Genomic DNA, 12,064 nt, shown 5'->3' on the forward strand with positions numbered 1-12,064 from the left:
GTAATCCTCCTCCCATGCCATCTAAATGTCTGCCTATTGTCCGTTGCACACACATCTGCATACTAATCAATGCAACGATTGAGTTCGTCCTTCCAGCCAATCCACTGAGTCACTCGGGCATTTCGTGTACCGTACCATGCCGCCCATCACAATAAATGCGGGGCCCCTCTACATCCTCACCAATCAAACCACGCGGGAGCCACCTGCGTTTACGCAAGCCTACCCTTGCATCTTCCCTTCCTGGACGACCTGCGAGACCCGTGACGTTTTTGGCTGCCCACAGAAAATCAACCCCATTCGCTGTCGTCACCACCCACCTTCGCCATAACTAGCCGTGAGCTCATATTTCGCAACCACTCACCTCCAACATCAGCATACAGAATCCTCTTCCCTTCTATCCGATCATCATATAACACCTCACCAACACCATCTCTGTCCAGGCACCACAGACTGTGCGACAATGTGCTCCGCAGACATCTTCCTCGGCCTTTTGGCCATCCTCTTCCCCCCACTACCAGGTACGTCGTCACACTTCAACATGTTTGCCGTACGAGCAAGGACTAACCACTAACTTGTACGCAGTCTGGGTAAAATGCGGCATCTGTAGCGCCGACTCCATCATCAACATCCTCCTCTGCTGCCTCGGCTTTATCCCCGGCCTCTTTCACGCATGGTACATCATCGCCAAGTTCCCCGAGCCGGCGTACGAGTACGAGTCACTGCCCCAGGAAGGCGGCCGCGTCACATATGTCTATGTACAGTCACCGCATGGTCCAAACTGCCGACCGCCAGCACCGAACGGCGGCATGAACTACGGCACTCAGCAGGCCGGCGGCAATAGAAACCAGCAACAGGGTGCGCAACAATCGCATGGCCAAGCTGGTGCGGCTTCTGGGGAGGGCGCCTCGGATGGACAGGGTGGTGTTCCCCCTAGCTATGCTGAGGTAGTTGCTGGGGACCACAAAGTTCAGGCTCAGAATTAAGACAATATTCTTCAACTTTGGCCCTGGACCAGTTGTATCGAGGGGAGGACGAGGTAGTCATCTATATTCTGTGAATGAGTGCGGCAGGAGTCCTGACTTTATCGTGGTGGCGTTTTGTTTGGCAGGCTACTGTGTCGAAAGTGCATTGGAAGTCTTATAGAACCATTTACTCAATGTTCAAGGAGTACTGGGAATTCCCATGGCTACATAGGGTCTTATAGCGTAATATTTTCAATTTCCATGTTTGTATTGTTCATGAAATGGGAGTTTAATTTGCTATAGTTCTTTCGTTGGTGCATTCGAAATACGACCACTGTGAACACCTGCCTGCGTTTTCTGTAGCTACTCTCATTGGTGACTCGCCTCGACCTCGTCTGTGGCTGGATCATGAATGGACGGCGCAGGTCGGTCGTCATCTCGCGGCTGTTTATAATGTCGCATCAATTGCTGTGGCAAGAACGTGTAGAAGGATGGGACAATCCTGGAAATGGTCTTGATGAACCATATGCCCGTGCTCAGCTCAATGAGCGTGATATCCATCTTCATCTTGGGCACAACGTTCGCAAGAAGTGACACTTCAAGGTATACCCATATGCTTCTGTCTTGCGGAGAGTCGCCACCCTTTGGATTTTCCCATCCATCTTCAATTAACGTAGGTTCAAGGAAGACCTTCCCAACTGGCTCAATGTTGTACCCGCTTCCTTCGATTCGGAGTGCGACAAACTTATCTAGCATGGAGGATGAGGGCAGTTCGATTTTGAACACTTCCATGGTGTAGGATTGCTGTCTTGATGCTTTGAGGCTGCCCTGGGTAAACTCATCCAATGTCGTGGATTCATCGCACAATGCGCATACAGCAAGAAAAGTTGTCTTGGGATCAAAACCCCCAGGTCGTGAGAAGGTGAGAAACGACCAGTCGCTAGATTCAACAGACGAGAATAATTCGGTCGCAGCCAAGTTGAAACAACCAGGCAAATCACCTTCGAGTCGCATGAGGACAGGCTATTCTTCTCGTGCCTGTTTACAAACTTGCAAAGCGGCAGTGACGCTGTCATTGAACTCTGGACAGACTTCATGGTGAAGAACGTATCGAAGGAAGTTTTCGACAAGACCAATAAGAGATTCAGTCTTGTTGGGCTCAAATCCTGTTAGTTGGCCAAGGGATGTTGAGAAATAGCCAGCTGCTACGCCAGCAAAGTCCACAGACCAATTCTCATTGTCTCCGTTGTAAAATTGATCATCTGTTCCACAGACGCCATGAACGATATCGGTAGCAGTCGCTTCCCGACGCTGGGTTGGTGTGAGGTCCTTCAAGTCCCTGGGGTCAAGACCTGAGAAAGCATTGTCTCTGGTATCGACGCCGCCAAGGAAGAGGTATTCATCGAAAAAACGAGTTTGCTCCCCCTGCAGGCGACGTCTAGCCCGGAAGCGCTGAATACAAGATTGAATCCGCCTGTGAAGATTCATTAGTAAGGGCCGTAAAGACTCCAGTTGTCCAAGGGCGAATGTACTCTTCAAAGGGAAGACATCTAGGGCAGGTCACAGCTGTCAGCGAAGAAGGACTCAAGGGGAGATAGAATTAGGACTTAGATATACGCATACTTTGCATATATTTCGACTCTTTCTTCCTCGGCTTCGTCTGGAGTCATCGGCGGGTCGGCAAAGTACTCTGACAATTTCACATCAATTTCTCGTTAGTCCCGGGACTGTAGCATAATTGCCCACCTTCAAAGCCTGTCCCGCGATTTCGCGGCAATGCGGTTGGACCACGCTGAGCTGCAGATCTATTGCCTCTCCTCTTCTTCTTTGTCTTCGTTGTGGCTGCGCCGCCTGGCATGATGACCGGCGTCATATCCCGGCCATTGCTCGCCTCAGCTTCGGAATGCCAATGATGTTGACTCGCCTTTTCTTCAGCCATGTCAGCAGTCTCGTTGGCCAAATTTGTATCGATTGTCTGAGGCAACATTTTGTCAAAAATGCTAGGAACTTAGAAGTTGGCAAAGGGCTATCACAGAGAAGGTGCGGCCAAGATACAGGTACATGGCTAGAGCACTTCGGCACAAGTTTTGAGGTCATGTATCGTTGAAAATGTTTGCCAGCTGTCAACAGATGATGCCAGCTGGCAGACACTGTCAATTTGGATGGTGAAGAGTAAACAATCAAATAGCACCAAACGGAAACAGTGAACAAGGTGCCTGCCCGTCAATGTCTGGTATTGGGAGCAAGCAACATCGCACCGGCGAGACATTATTCACCCGCAAGGTCAGCTCTCGTATCCATCATCTGGTAATTTTCTCAACAAAAGCCCAGCTGCAATCATGGGCCTTCTTATTTTCTCACATTTTCACATCATCAGTCAGCCTGTGGTGGTGAGAGGACGCCCGACACTGCCATCATGATGCAGCAGAAAAGGCGACGAATGTCAAGATGACAGCCAGCCAGACCTCACAGATTCGAAACAGCTACCCCACATATCCATAAGACCAATTCCATGAGCCTTGTCGCGGTGCGGTAAGTTCATCTACAGTGTTAACCGAGGATTTGATAAGGTGGCTATGCTCTGGACAACACAGCAGTCTTCCACGATGCATAGCATGGCCTCAGACGTTGTTGCTGCTTTGCAACCCAATTCCGACAGCACACGCGGGTTTCACACACCAAAAGAGCTTAAAAGGTGTGCCGGAGACTTTGCTTCTCGGCTGAGATGTGGATGATCATGTTCTACCACAGCTGATCTGGTGCAGCCGATGCCCGAGTTTGGTTGGCTCTTGCGTGGACACGCGACCTCATGGAAGAACTTTGAGGTGTTCGGTTGGGGGATATTGTCACGAAAGCAGATCAGAGGGGTTACCCTTGACGAGTATTTCACCGAAAGCGGGCTTAGAAAGGTCGCTGTGAGGTGAACTAGGCAATATTTTGGTGAATGAAATATCGGTTTGCTATATCTCGTCCGACGCTATGACAATGACCAACTCCTCCGCCTTGCCGAGCCGAACTTGCAACGAAGTAGAAAAAGTACAGGGTACGTAGTACATACAAGCTTGTCTTTGATCGTGATATCCCTCACAACAGTAACGAATAGTCAGAGATGCTTCAACGACGGCAACAACAGCTGTACGCTTCGACCTTTCGGCTGCAGTTGGTGGAAAATGTCTCATGCTGTGCAGCAGCTGCACAGCAATAGCACGACTCTGGTGGACAAGGATGGCAAGGATCTCACGATATTATGCCCCTGTTCACATCACCAACGGGTCTTGATGAAGGCTGTTTCGGAACAATCCCCCACAAACAAAAAGTCTGCCTTGTAGCAAGTACCAACTCAGCCTTCAGGAGTTTTCTGGGTGGTGTCGCATTTTGAGCTTGCCACGAATGCGAGGGTTGACAGGGATTATGGGCATCCATCTGGTCGGGTGTGTGGCTCAGCGAGTGCCAACACGGCTTCAGCAGCCCAAGAATGGATACCTGCTGTCTTGAACAGGCCAATCTTGGGCCTTTTTCATGCGCAAGCGACTGTTGTTCGGCGCGTAGCGAACGGAGACATGGCCGACTGCCGGAGGAGGCAGATTCGAGTCTTGACGGATCAAGTACCTGGTACTTATGATCACTTTGGATGACTGCAAGTGTTCTTGGGGCGGTGCCTGCTGTGTCTGGTCGCCCTGAGTTTGGGTTGGGAACGACATCTCCTTCGGGGTCTGTCGGAGTGGTCTGGTCAGCTCGGCGCATGGTCCCGTTGTGAGCGCTGCCGCTTTCAATGAACTTCAGAAAGTATCAAACATCTCTTTGCAGTCATTGATTGCTTGTGGACTCTTGATTTGAAAAGCCCAGCCAGGGACGTGTCCAGGCACAGACGTATGTACCAGGGTACTTTCATGTTCCCGTCAGGCTGTGGCCATGTCGGTGACGTCGGCCCTGTCCATTTGATCGAATCAGTGTTCTGCCCCTGCTAAACCCTGCGCCTTTAGTGCTGTCGCGGGTGGCGTGTTTCAATCTCCATGTCAACTTAGAACATTGAAGGAAAAGTATGGAGCACCTCCCGCCAAGCCAGGTGATGAGATCTGTTCTGGCATGTTCTGGCAGGACATCTATGCTGGAACTGGAATTGCTCAGGGCCAGATTTATGTTGCGTCTGCAAGGGCATTCATTGTTTATGATTGATGCATCCTGTTTGCTGGCAAGGTGACTGCGCCGAGAACTGGTCCAAGTTCCCATGTGTGAGTGCGTTTTGTGAGGGAGTGCATGCCCGCCTTGGCCATTCATCATCGATTCTCATGCTGTGCGACGTGATGCCATGCTGTGTGAATCACCCAACCTGAAGTTTTTCCATGCCTCTCTCTTCTGCCAGACACTTCACTCTATCCACTACTGTAATTTTAGAAGGTTACAGTACTGAGGCCAACTGGTGCATATGTCCAAGCCTTGCTTACTGGGACAGGTCAAGTTCAACCCCCCATCATTTCCACGCTTCATGTCCCTGCCTTTGTGAGTCCATGCCCATGTCAGATGCCAGGCCCAGTTTTGCCCCTCAATCTGTGCTTGGTCGCTCTTGCCCCAGTATTCGCGTTCCCAGACTGGCATTGCCCTTGTTCACGCCCGATGGTCGCCTGTGGCTGCTCTGCTTGTGGACAAGACTTCTCCTGGCCTTGACTCTTCACTCTGTGATTTTTGGCGACTCGCCCACTCTTTTTTCCAAGACTCCATTTCCGTCTGTCCCCTTGCGCTCTGCCTCGCGACGCCGCCCAAACTCCGTCTATCGACATATAAAGATCGACTACCCGGCCCTCGACACTGCACCCCCCGACGCTCGACCACCATTCCCGTCACCCTGGCATAACGATCTACAACACTCACAATACCTAGTGTATTGTGTCAGCCGACCCCGTCTTTCTCTTCTTCACTTCGGGATACTTTCCCCCTTCCTCCCCGACTTTGGGAACCCCATGAAACGACTTTGCCACCTTGCGAAACCTCCTTTGAGCGCTCCTCTCTCCTTTCAAGTTCGCACGCCTTGCACTTCAATATCTGGACGACATACAATTGACCTGCGGCATAACCTTGTGGGTTGTCTCGCGGCAAAGTTGTAACTTTTTTGCTGACAAGGCGGTCCGTTGTCGCGCCTTGCGCCTCTGGCGGCTCTCTCCCTTAACATGCCAGCATCCATGGAACCTTCTCCGTTTGAGAAGCTTACGTTTACGGACTACAAGCACGCCGTGGCTGGACAGTAAGTGCCTTTCAATCTATCGCGACACTGCTACCGCATTCCTGGTGCGGTCGGAAGCCTTGTTGCGCACCATTACTCGAGTTTGTTCCCGTCACTAACCCGTCCATCCTTCCAGTGCCGGCACAATGTGCGATGAATCTGGCGCCATTTTTGTCAAACCGTGCACCCAAGCCGAAATAGACTTCTACGAATCAGCCGTTGGAAACTACCCGAAATTCGCCGAAATCATGGCAAAACACATGGGTCAAATGAGCCTTATGGCCAATTCACCAGAGAATATAGATGGCAGCATCATGTCAGCGGTGGCTGGCGTCATTTCAGAATCCGGCCAGGTCGAATCTTCAGCAGAACGAATGATTGCATCACTTCGAGAGCAGATCGCGAATGCTCCGGAAACACCTACACCTGTGGATAGAGTAACTTGGGTGCCTTCACAAGGGAAAAGAATCAACACAACCAAGAGCGTGGTACTAGAGAACCAGACGTTTGGTTACAAGCATGCCAATGTTCTCGACTTGAAGTTAGGGACCCGTCTGTATGCAGACGACGCACCTGAGCAGAAAAAAGAGCGGTTCGATAAGATTAGCAGGGAGACGACACATCATAACCTCGGTTTCCGTATTGCTGGCATGCGTGTTTTCCGTGGTTCAGAAGACGCCTCAGAATTGGACGACGAAGAATATAAGGTCTACGATAAGGACTACGGTCGAGTCACTGTTAATGATGATAACGTTTCGGAAGAACTAAAGAGGTTCATTTTCAACAAGGCTGCGGGCATCGACGAAGAATTGGGCAAGGCTATTTGTGCGGAATTTGCTCGAAAGCTTGCTGAAGTAGTCGAAGTCATGTCTAGCCATGAAAGCCGCATGTACTCTTCATCACTTTTGTTTGTGTTTGAAGGTCATGGTGACACGCTTCTGAATGCCATTGAAAAGAACAACACATACGTTGAGGAGCACAAGGAGCGCCAAAGCAAGAAAGCGTCGGACCCTCGAAGTACCAAACGAACTGATAGTGCCATTGGTTTGGACGATGAGGAATCTGACGACTGCTCCGACGACAATGATTCAACAGAATCTAAGGGGTCCCTGCCGCCGATTTGCAGTCTCAAGCTTATTGATTTTGCCCACGCTGCATGGACTCCGGGAGAAGGACCTGATGAAAATACAATCAAGGGTGTGAAGGCGTTGGAGGCCATTTTCACCGAAATGGCAAAATAAATCCACATCCATCTACCTCATGATCTTTCTACATGCATTTTTTTTTTCTTATCAACTTCTTTTGTAAAGCGAGTTAGGGATACAAAAGGGATACCAAAAGAGAGCCAGAGGCTCACTGCCGTCTGTTATGAATACCAGCAGCAGAAATTTCATGATCATTTTAGGGGGAGAAGATACCTCAGAATTTTGCTAGCGAAGGATGGCATATTTGTATTATTACATCATCAATTGCATTTAGAGGCAACAGGATATCGAGGTCGACTTCCTTACGAGAAAGCATTTGTGATTTTAGGAAAGGGGGCAATCAACGGAGTTCTTGTGGGAAACCTTTAGACGAGTGTTATGGCGAAGCTGATTCACCATACAGAGAGAATCAGAAAACGTTCTTAACGAAAAACGACCTATAGCTCGCAATGTGACTAGCTTGTGTTGTGATGTAGATTAAATGAATAGAGTTGGTAGATGAAAAGCACTCAGTTGAAAGCTCTCCAAGTGCTCTAGTTCTGCTGTTGGCTACATGCAGATGTTGTGAATCCCTTTGAAGTGGAAGATGTCAAGTCTGATGCCCCACATCGAAGTCAGCGCCACCCCACCAAGAGTTGCAAGCTCTTGTCACCAGCTCCTTCTCATCGTGCACTTAGAAGCCTTCAACTCCCCGACGTCACCAGGCTCTCCTTGGTCCCGTTCATGTAGCTCCAGCATGTCAATTCCAGGCTTGGGCCAGATTCCCGCGCAGGTAAATCCGCCCACAACAGCTTGGAACATCACAAGCCAAGCTTTTCCCCCAACGCATCAACTAACAAAACTCCTTCCATCTAGGCCGCCATCTCGACAACCCGCACAATCGCCCTCAAAGCAGCCTGGGAATGGCGCTTCGAAGTACCCCCCGGCCGCACCATCATCCTCAAAGTCGTCTCCGGCACCGCTGAAAAGGACGGTGTCGAGCTTGCCGTCCGCAATGCCTTCTCCTTCAGCGGAATCAAGTCCAAGATCCTGACTTGGCACGGGTGCGAGCTCGAAGTCGAAGGACGGACCGACGACGACTTTGTAGCCGAGTATGCCTCCCCGGCTGCGAATCCGGCAAACGCACACGTCAATCTTCATGCGCGACTGAATGAGATGCGAAACACGGCGGCGCGAGAGCGACGAGAGGGCCCGCGCGTGCTGATTGCTGGGCCGCCGACAACGGGGAAGACGACACTCGCTAGAACGCTGACGAGCTATGCTACCAAGCAAGGCTATGAGCCTATTGTTGTGAATGCTGACCCGAAGGAGGGTATGCTGAGTTTGCCGGGGACGCTGAGCGCCAGCGTCTTTGCGACTGTCATGGACCCCGAGGCTATCGATGGCTGGGGTAGCACTCCGACTAGTGGACCGAGTAATGTCCCTGTGAAGCTGCCTCTGGTGTATTACTACGGGAGAAATTCACCGGAGGATGATCCCGAGTTTTACAGGGAACTGACGAGTAAGATTGCCGGGACGGTGAGCGGGCGCCTCAGTGAGGATGCGGGGGTCAAGAGTTCGGGCGTGATTGTGGATTCGATGGGAGTGAGTGAGAAGAGTAAAATTAGCGAGGAGTTGCTGGCGCATATTGTCGATGAGTTATCTGGTATGTTGTCGTGGCTTTTGTGAAGTGGTTGATGTTGGCTAATGCTTGATAGTTAACATAATCGTGGTCCTTGGCTCGAACAGAATGACGGCTGAGCTCTCGAAACGCTTCTCCACGGAGCGGACCTCCCTTGGTGAACCAATTCACATTATTGGTCTGGACCGGTCAGAGGGCGTGGTAGAGCGGGACGAGGGCTTCTTGGAGCATTCGAGAGAGCAGGCTATTAAAGAGTATTTCTTTGGGGACGCAAGGAGGGCTTTGAGCCCGCAGATTCAGCAAGTTGATTTTGATGCGCTTGTCATTTACACGACGTCTGATTGTGAGTCTACATCCTTGGCTGTTTGGGTTACCTATCGACAGTTGGGGGCGAAATCATGCGAAATACGCCAGCAAGGAGGCGATGATATGTGCTAACAAGTGGTAGACTCAGCGTACGAAAAGGCAACAATCTCGCGAGAGGAACCTTCAGCTGTCATGCAGCATTGGACATTGGCTGTTTTGCATGCCTCGCCAAAAGATCCCCCCGAGGTGGCGAGGGCTGCGACAGTAATGGGATTCGTGTATGTTTCTGATGTGGATGAAGAGAGGAGGAAGATTAAGCTGTTGGCACCGGTGGGAGGTAGACTAGGCGATAGACCGTTGGTCTTGGGAAAGTGGCCAGAGCCGTATATTAACCTTTTGGGATAGTTGGGTCAACTGGTTGGAGTTGGATCGTGTCAATTATAATTAACTGTAGACGAGCTCACGAATAGTGTTGTCAAGTATATAGAAGGTGGGAACATGTTGCAGGGATTACATGGAAATATCCTACATCTGTCGTGATCCCGCGTAGTAGAAGTGTAACTTGACCTACAGGGGCTGGTGGTGGCATGCTAATCCGTTGTATTGTATCCTCGACTGCCACGAGCTTTGAATGATAACAGTGCACGGGGCTGTCGTTTCCCTTTCAGTGCAAGGCGTCCGTATCAATGGGTTTAGTTTCTCTAAAGGCACAATCTACCCTACTCCGATAAAGTAGTTATTATACGAAGTGACAGAATATACTCGGCGGTGAATAATGGTAACCTCGAACATACGACAACATGTGCGTCCGTGCTGCTCACATGTACTTCACATGTAGCATTGGGATGGCATGCTTGCCTGCGCCAAGATTTAATTCCAAAAACCTTAAAACCATCGAAGAGGCCCAACGGTGTACAATCACAGTGTATAATGGACTTCCAGTCAAGAAAGATGCGATGGTACTACATCATTCGTGGCTCGTTTGTCAAAGTACCAGTTGACCTTGTTGGCGTTTCTCGGCATCCACCTTATTGGCTCCAAAGCCGCAGGACGTGGCGCCTCACGCAATCTATCACGAACAAAGAAGGTGCTAGCAATGCACGATCAATAAATTATTCATAGAAGCATTGGATGATTCCATGGAAGACACCTTCTCATTATTAGTTGCTTTGCATCTCTGAGCCCGTCGTAGCAGTGGGACCAAGCTGCCGTTGTTGCAAAATGGGACCCAAGGGCGGGTTATGCTTATATCGTTAGTGCGAACTCTGGGACCTGGTGGGGGTTCGCTGGTCGTTGATGGAGGGGCATTCGATTTGCGGGGTCGAGCCTCAATTCATCAGCTTTGACTCCCAGTATCAGCTGCCGGTGCATGGCGACTTCGAGGACAACTCGGTCCATGGCAGCGTTGTTGAATTCCAGGTGGTCATTAGTCGTTGTTTGTTGCACTGTGGATGTGGAAATGATCACATCATCCAGTGGAGGGAGGAATGTCTCCGGGCGCTGACTGGTAAATACGTAAGGATTACGACGGACTGGACGCCACGCGTGCCAAGAGACAATGGGCCATGTATCGAGTCGACGTTGACGAATAGTGGGATTCTAAGCAAAGCGGGGGGCACACGACAAGACAGTTAGTACGCCATAGTGTGTTTGGATTAGCTGGAACTCGCAGTGGCTCGTCTTGGATGTCCGCGGATGGCTGGCTACTCAGTTATCAGATATCATGGGACCCTGTACGACTCGCTTTTGAGAGAATGCTGATCGTGGCACCGAGTCTTGACGTGGCAGGCGTGTCACAAACGTGTTGAGACTGGATGGTTCTGTCGTTTGCTTGTGGCAGGAAACCATCTGCCGACTCTTTGATATCCTATACCGTTACATTAGTCTCGAGGGCAATATCCTTCGATAGGGGATACTTCTTGTGCCAAGTATTTTGCTTCCTCAGAGGTATTCACTTGGCGTATCTAATGCAACGCTTGCGACCGAGGAGGAGATTGTGTCTCCAATCATCGTATGTAGGGATAGATCTGATCAGAGAGACAAACGATGTCGTCAAGTCAACATGTCTTTGATTGACGAGGTTTGAGGCTCCGCTGGTGCCGTGCAGGAGTTTGATCTACCAGCAGGGGGTGTCGTGCGACTCTTCAAAGACAACGGTGTTGTGCTCCCTAGAGTGCCGGCTATCCGTGGGTGAAAGATTGCAGTTGTCGCTTTCAACTTCAGTTGCCCTGCCTATCTCCCAAAGAACCTGTGACGAATTCAATGAGCAGCTCCTCAACAATGCTTGTTCTGTGGAAGACAAACAGAAGTCCATGGGCAAACGCACGGCAGCGATCCCTGTATACGCTGCAACTCAGCCACGCTCAAGTGGAGGGCCAAGCTGAACGAACCAGCACCACCAAATGAACCAAACCTAATCTCGACGATCTTTATCGCAATTGCTATCGCACCAACCAACAAGACGGAGCAAAGCAAACAAAACCAAGAATAACGAACGAACATGGAGTTTGGCTCGAAATCCAACAGCCAACGGTGGGGCGTGGCACTTCCCTACGAACGGAAGGCGCCTGTTTGATTTGCACTTTCCCCCGCATCTCATCAATCTCATTTGCTCCTTCCCACCAACAGAGGAGCTGCACGTACCAGATGTACTCCATCAGAGTCCATCTTCCCCGGTCCCGGCTATCATCGTCATGACAGCCAGCCATGGCCAAGACAAGCAGCCACTCATCACTCCTGGCACTTTACATTT

General features: G+C 50.5%; 4 protein-coding genes across 4 annotated transcripts; 2 read left to right on the forward strand and 2 right to left on the reverse strand.

Moving 5' to 3' along the window:
• Window positions 1–1,331: 1,331 nt before the first annotated feature.
• VFPPC_07601 (Argonaute complex, subunit Arb1) lies at window positions 1,332–2,949 on the reverse strand (the record flags this gene model as incomplete). Its single annotated transcript, XM_018286435.1, has 5 exons — window positions 1,332–1,963; window positions 2,009–2,436; window positions 2,495–2,512; window positions 2,586–2,652; window positions 2,709–2,949. The coding sequence occupies 5 exons, from the start codon at window positions 2,947–2,949 to the stop codon at window positions 1,332–1,334; spliced, it is 1,386 nt and encodes a 461-aa protein (XP_018143072.1).
• A 973-nt stretch (window positions 2,950–3,922) lies between these two features.
• VFPPC_17887 (hypothetical protein) lies at window positions 3,923–4,141 on the reverse strand (the record flags this gene model as incomplete). Its single annotated transcript, XM_022429561.1, has 1 exon — window positions 3,923–4,141. One exon carries the CDS (start codon window positions 4,139–4,141, stop codon window positions 3,923–3,925), a length of 219 nt encoding a protein of 72 aa, XP_022285385.1.
• Window positions 4,142–6,127: 1,986 nt separating this feature from the next.
• VFPPC_07603 (mRNA cleavage and polyadenylation factor IA/II complex) lies at window positions 6,128–7,421 on the forward strand (the record flags this gene model as incomplete). Its single annotated transcript, XM_018286437.1, has 2 exons — window positions 6,128–6,201; window positions 6,317–7,421. 2 exons carry the CDS (start codon window positions 6,128–6,130, stop codon window positions 7,419–7,421), a joined length of 1,179 nt encoding a protein of 392 aa, XP_018143074.1.
• A 700-nt stretch (window positions 7,422–8,121) lies between these two features.
• Window positions 8,122–9,717, forward strand: VFPPC_07604 (CLP1 protein; the record flags this gene model as incomplete). The annotated part of the gene is made up of 4 exons (XM_018286438.1): window positions 8,122–8,157; window positions 8,241–9,030; window positions 9,083–9,349; window positions 9,455–9,717. The coding sequence occupies 4 exons, from the start codon at window positions 8,122–8,124 to the stop codon at window positions 9,715–9,717; spliced, it is 1,356 nt and encodes a 451-aa protein (XP_018143075.1).
• Between the last annotated feature and the right edge of the window lie 2,347 nt (window positions 9,718–12,064).

The sequence above is a fragment of the Pochonia chlamydosporia genome, chromosome 4 (assembly GCF_001653235.2).
Source record: "Pochonia chlamydosporia 170 chromosome 4, whole genome shotgun sequence".
Lineage (NCBI taxonomy): Eukaryota > Fungi > Ascomycota > Sordariomycetes > Hypocreales > Clavicipitaceae > Pochonia > Pochonia chlamydosporia.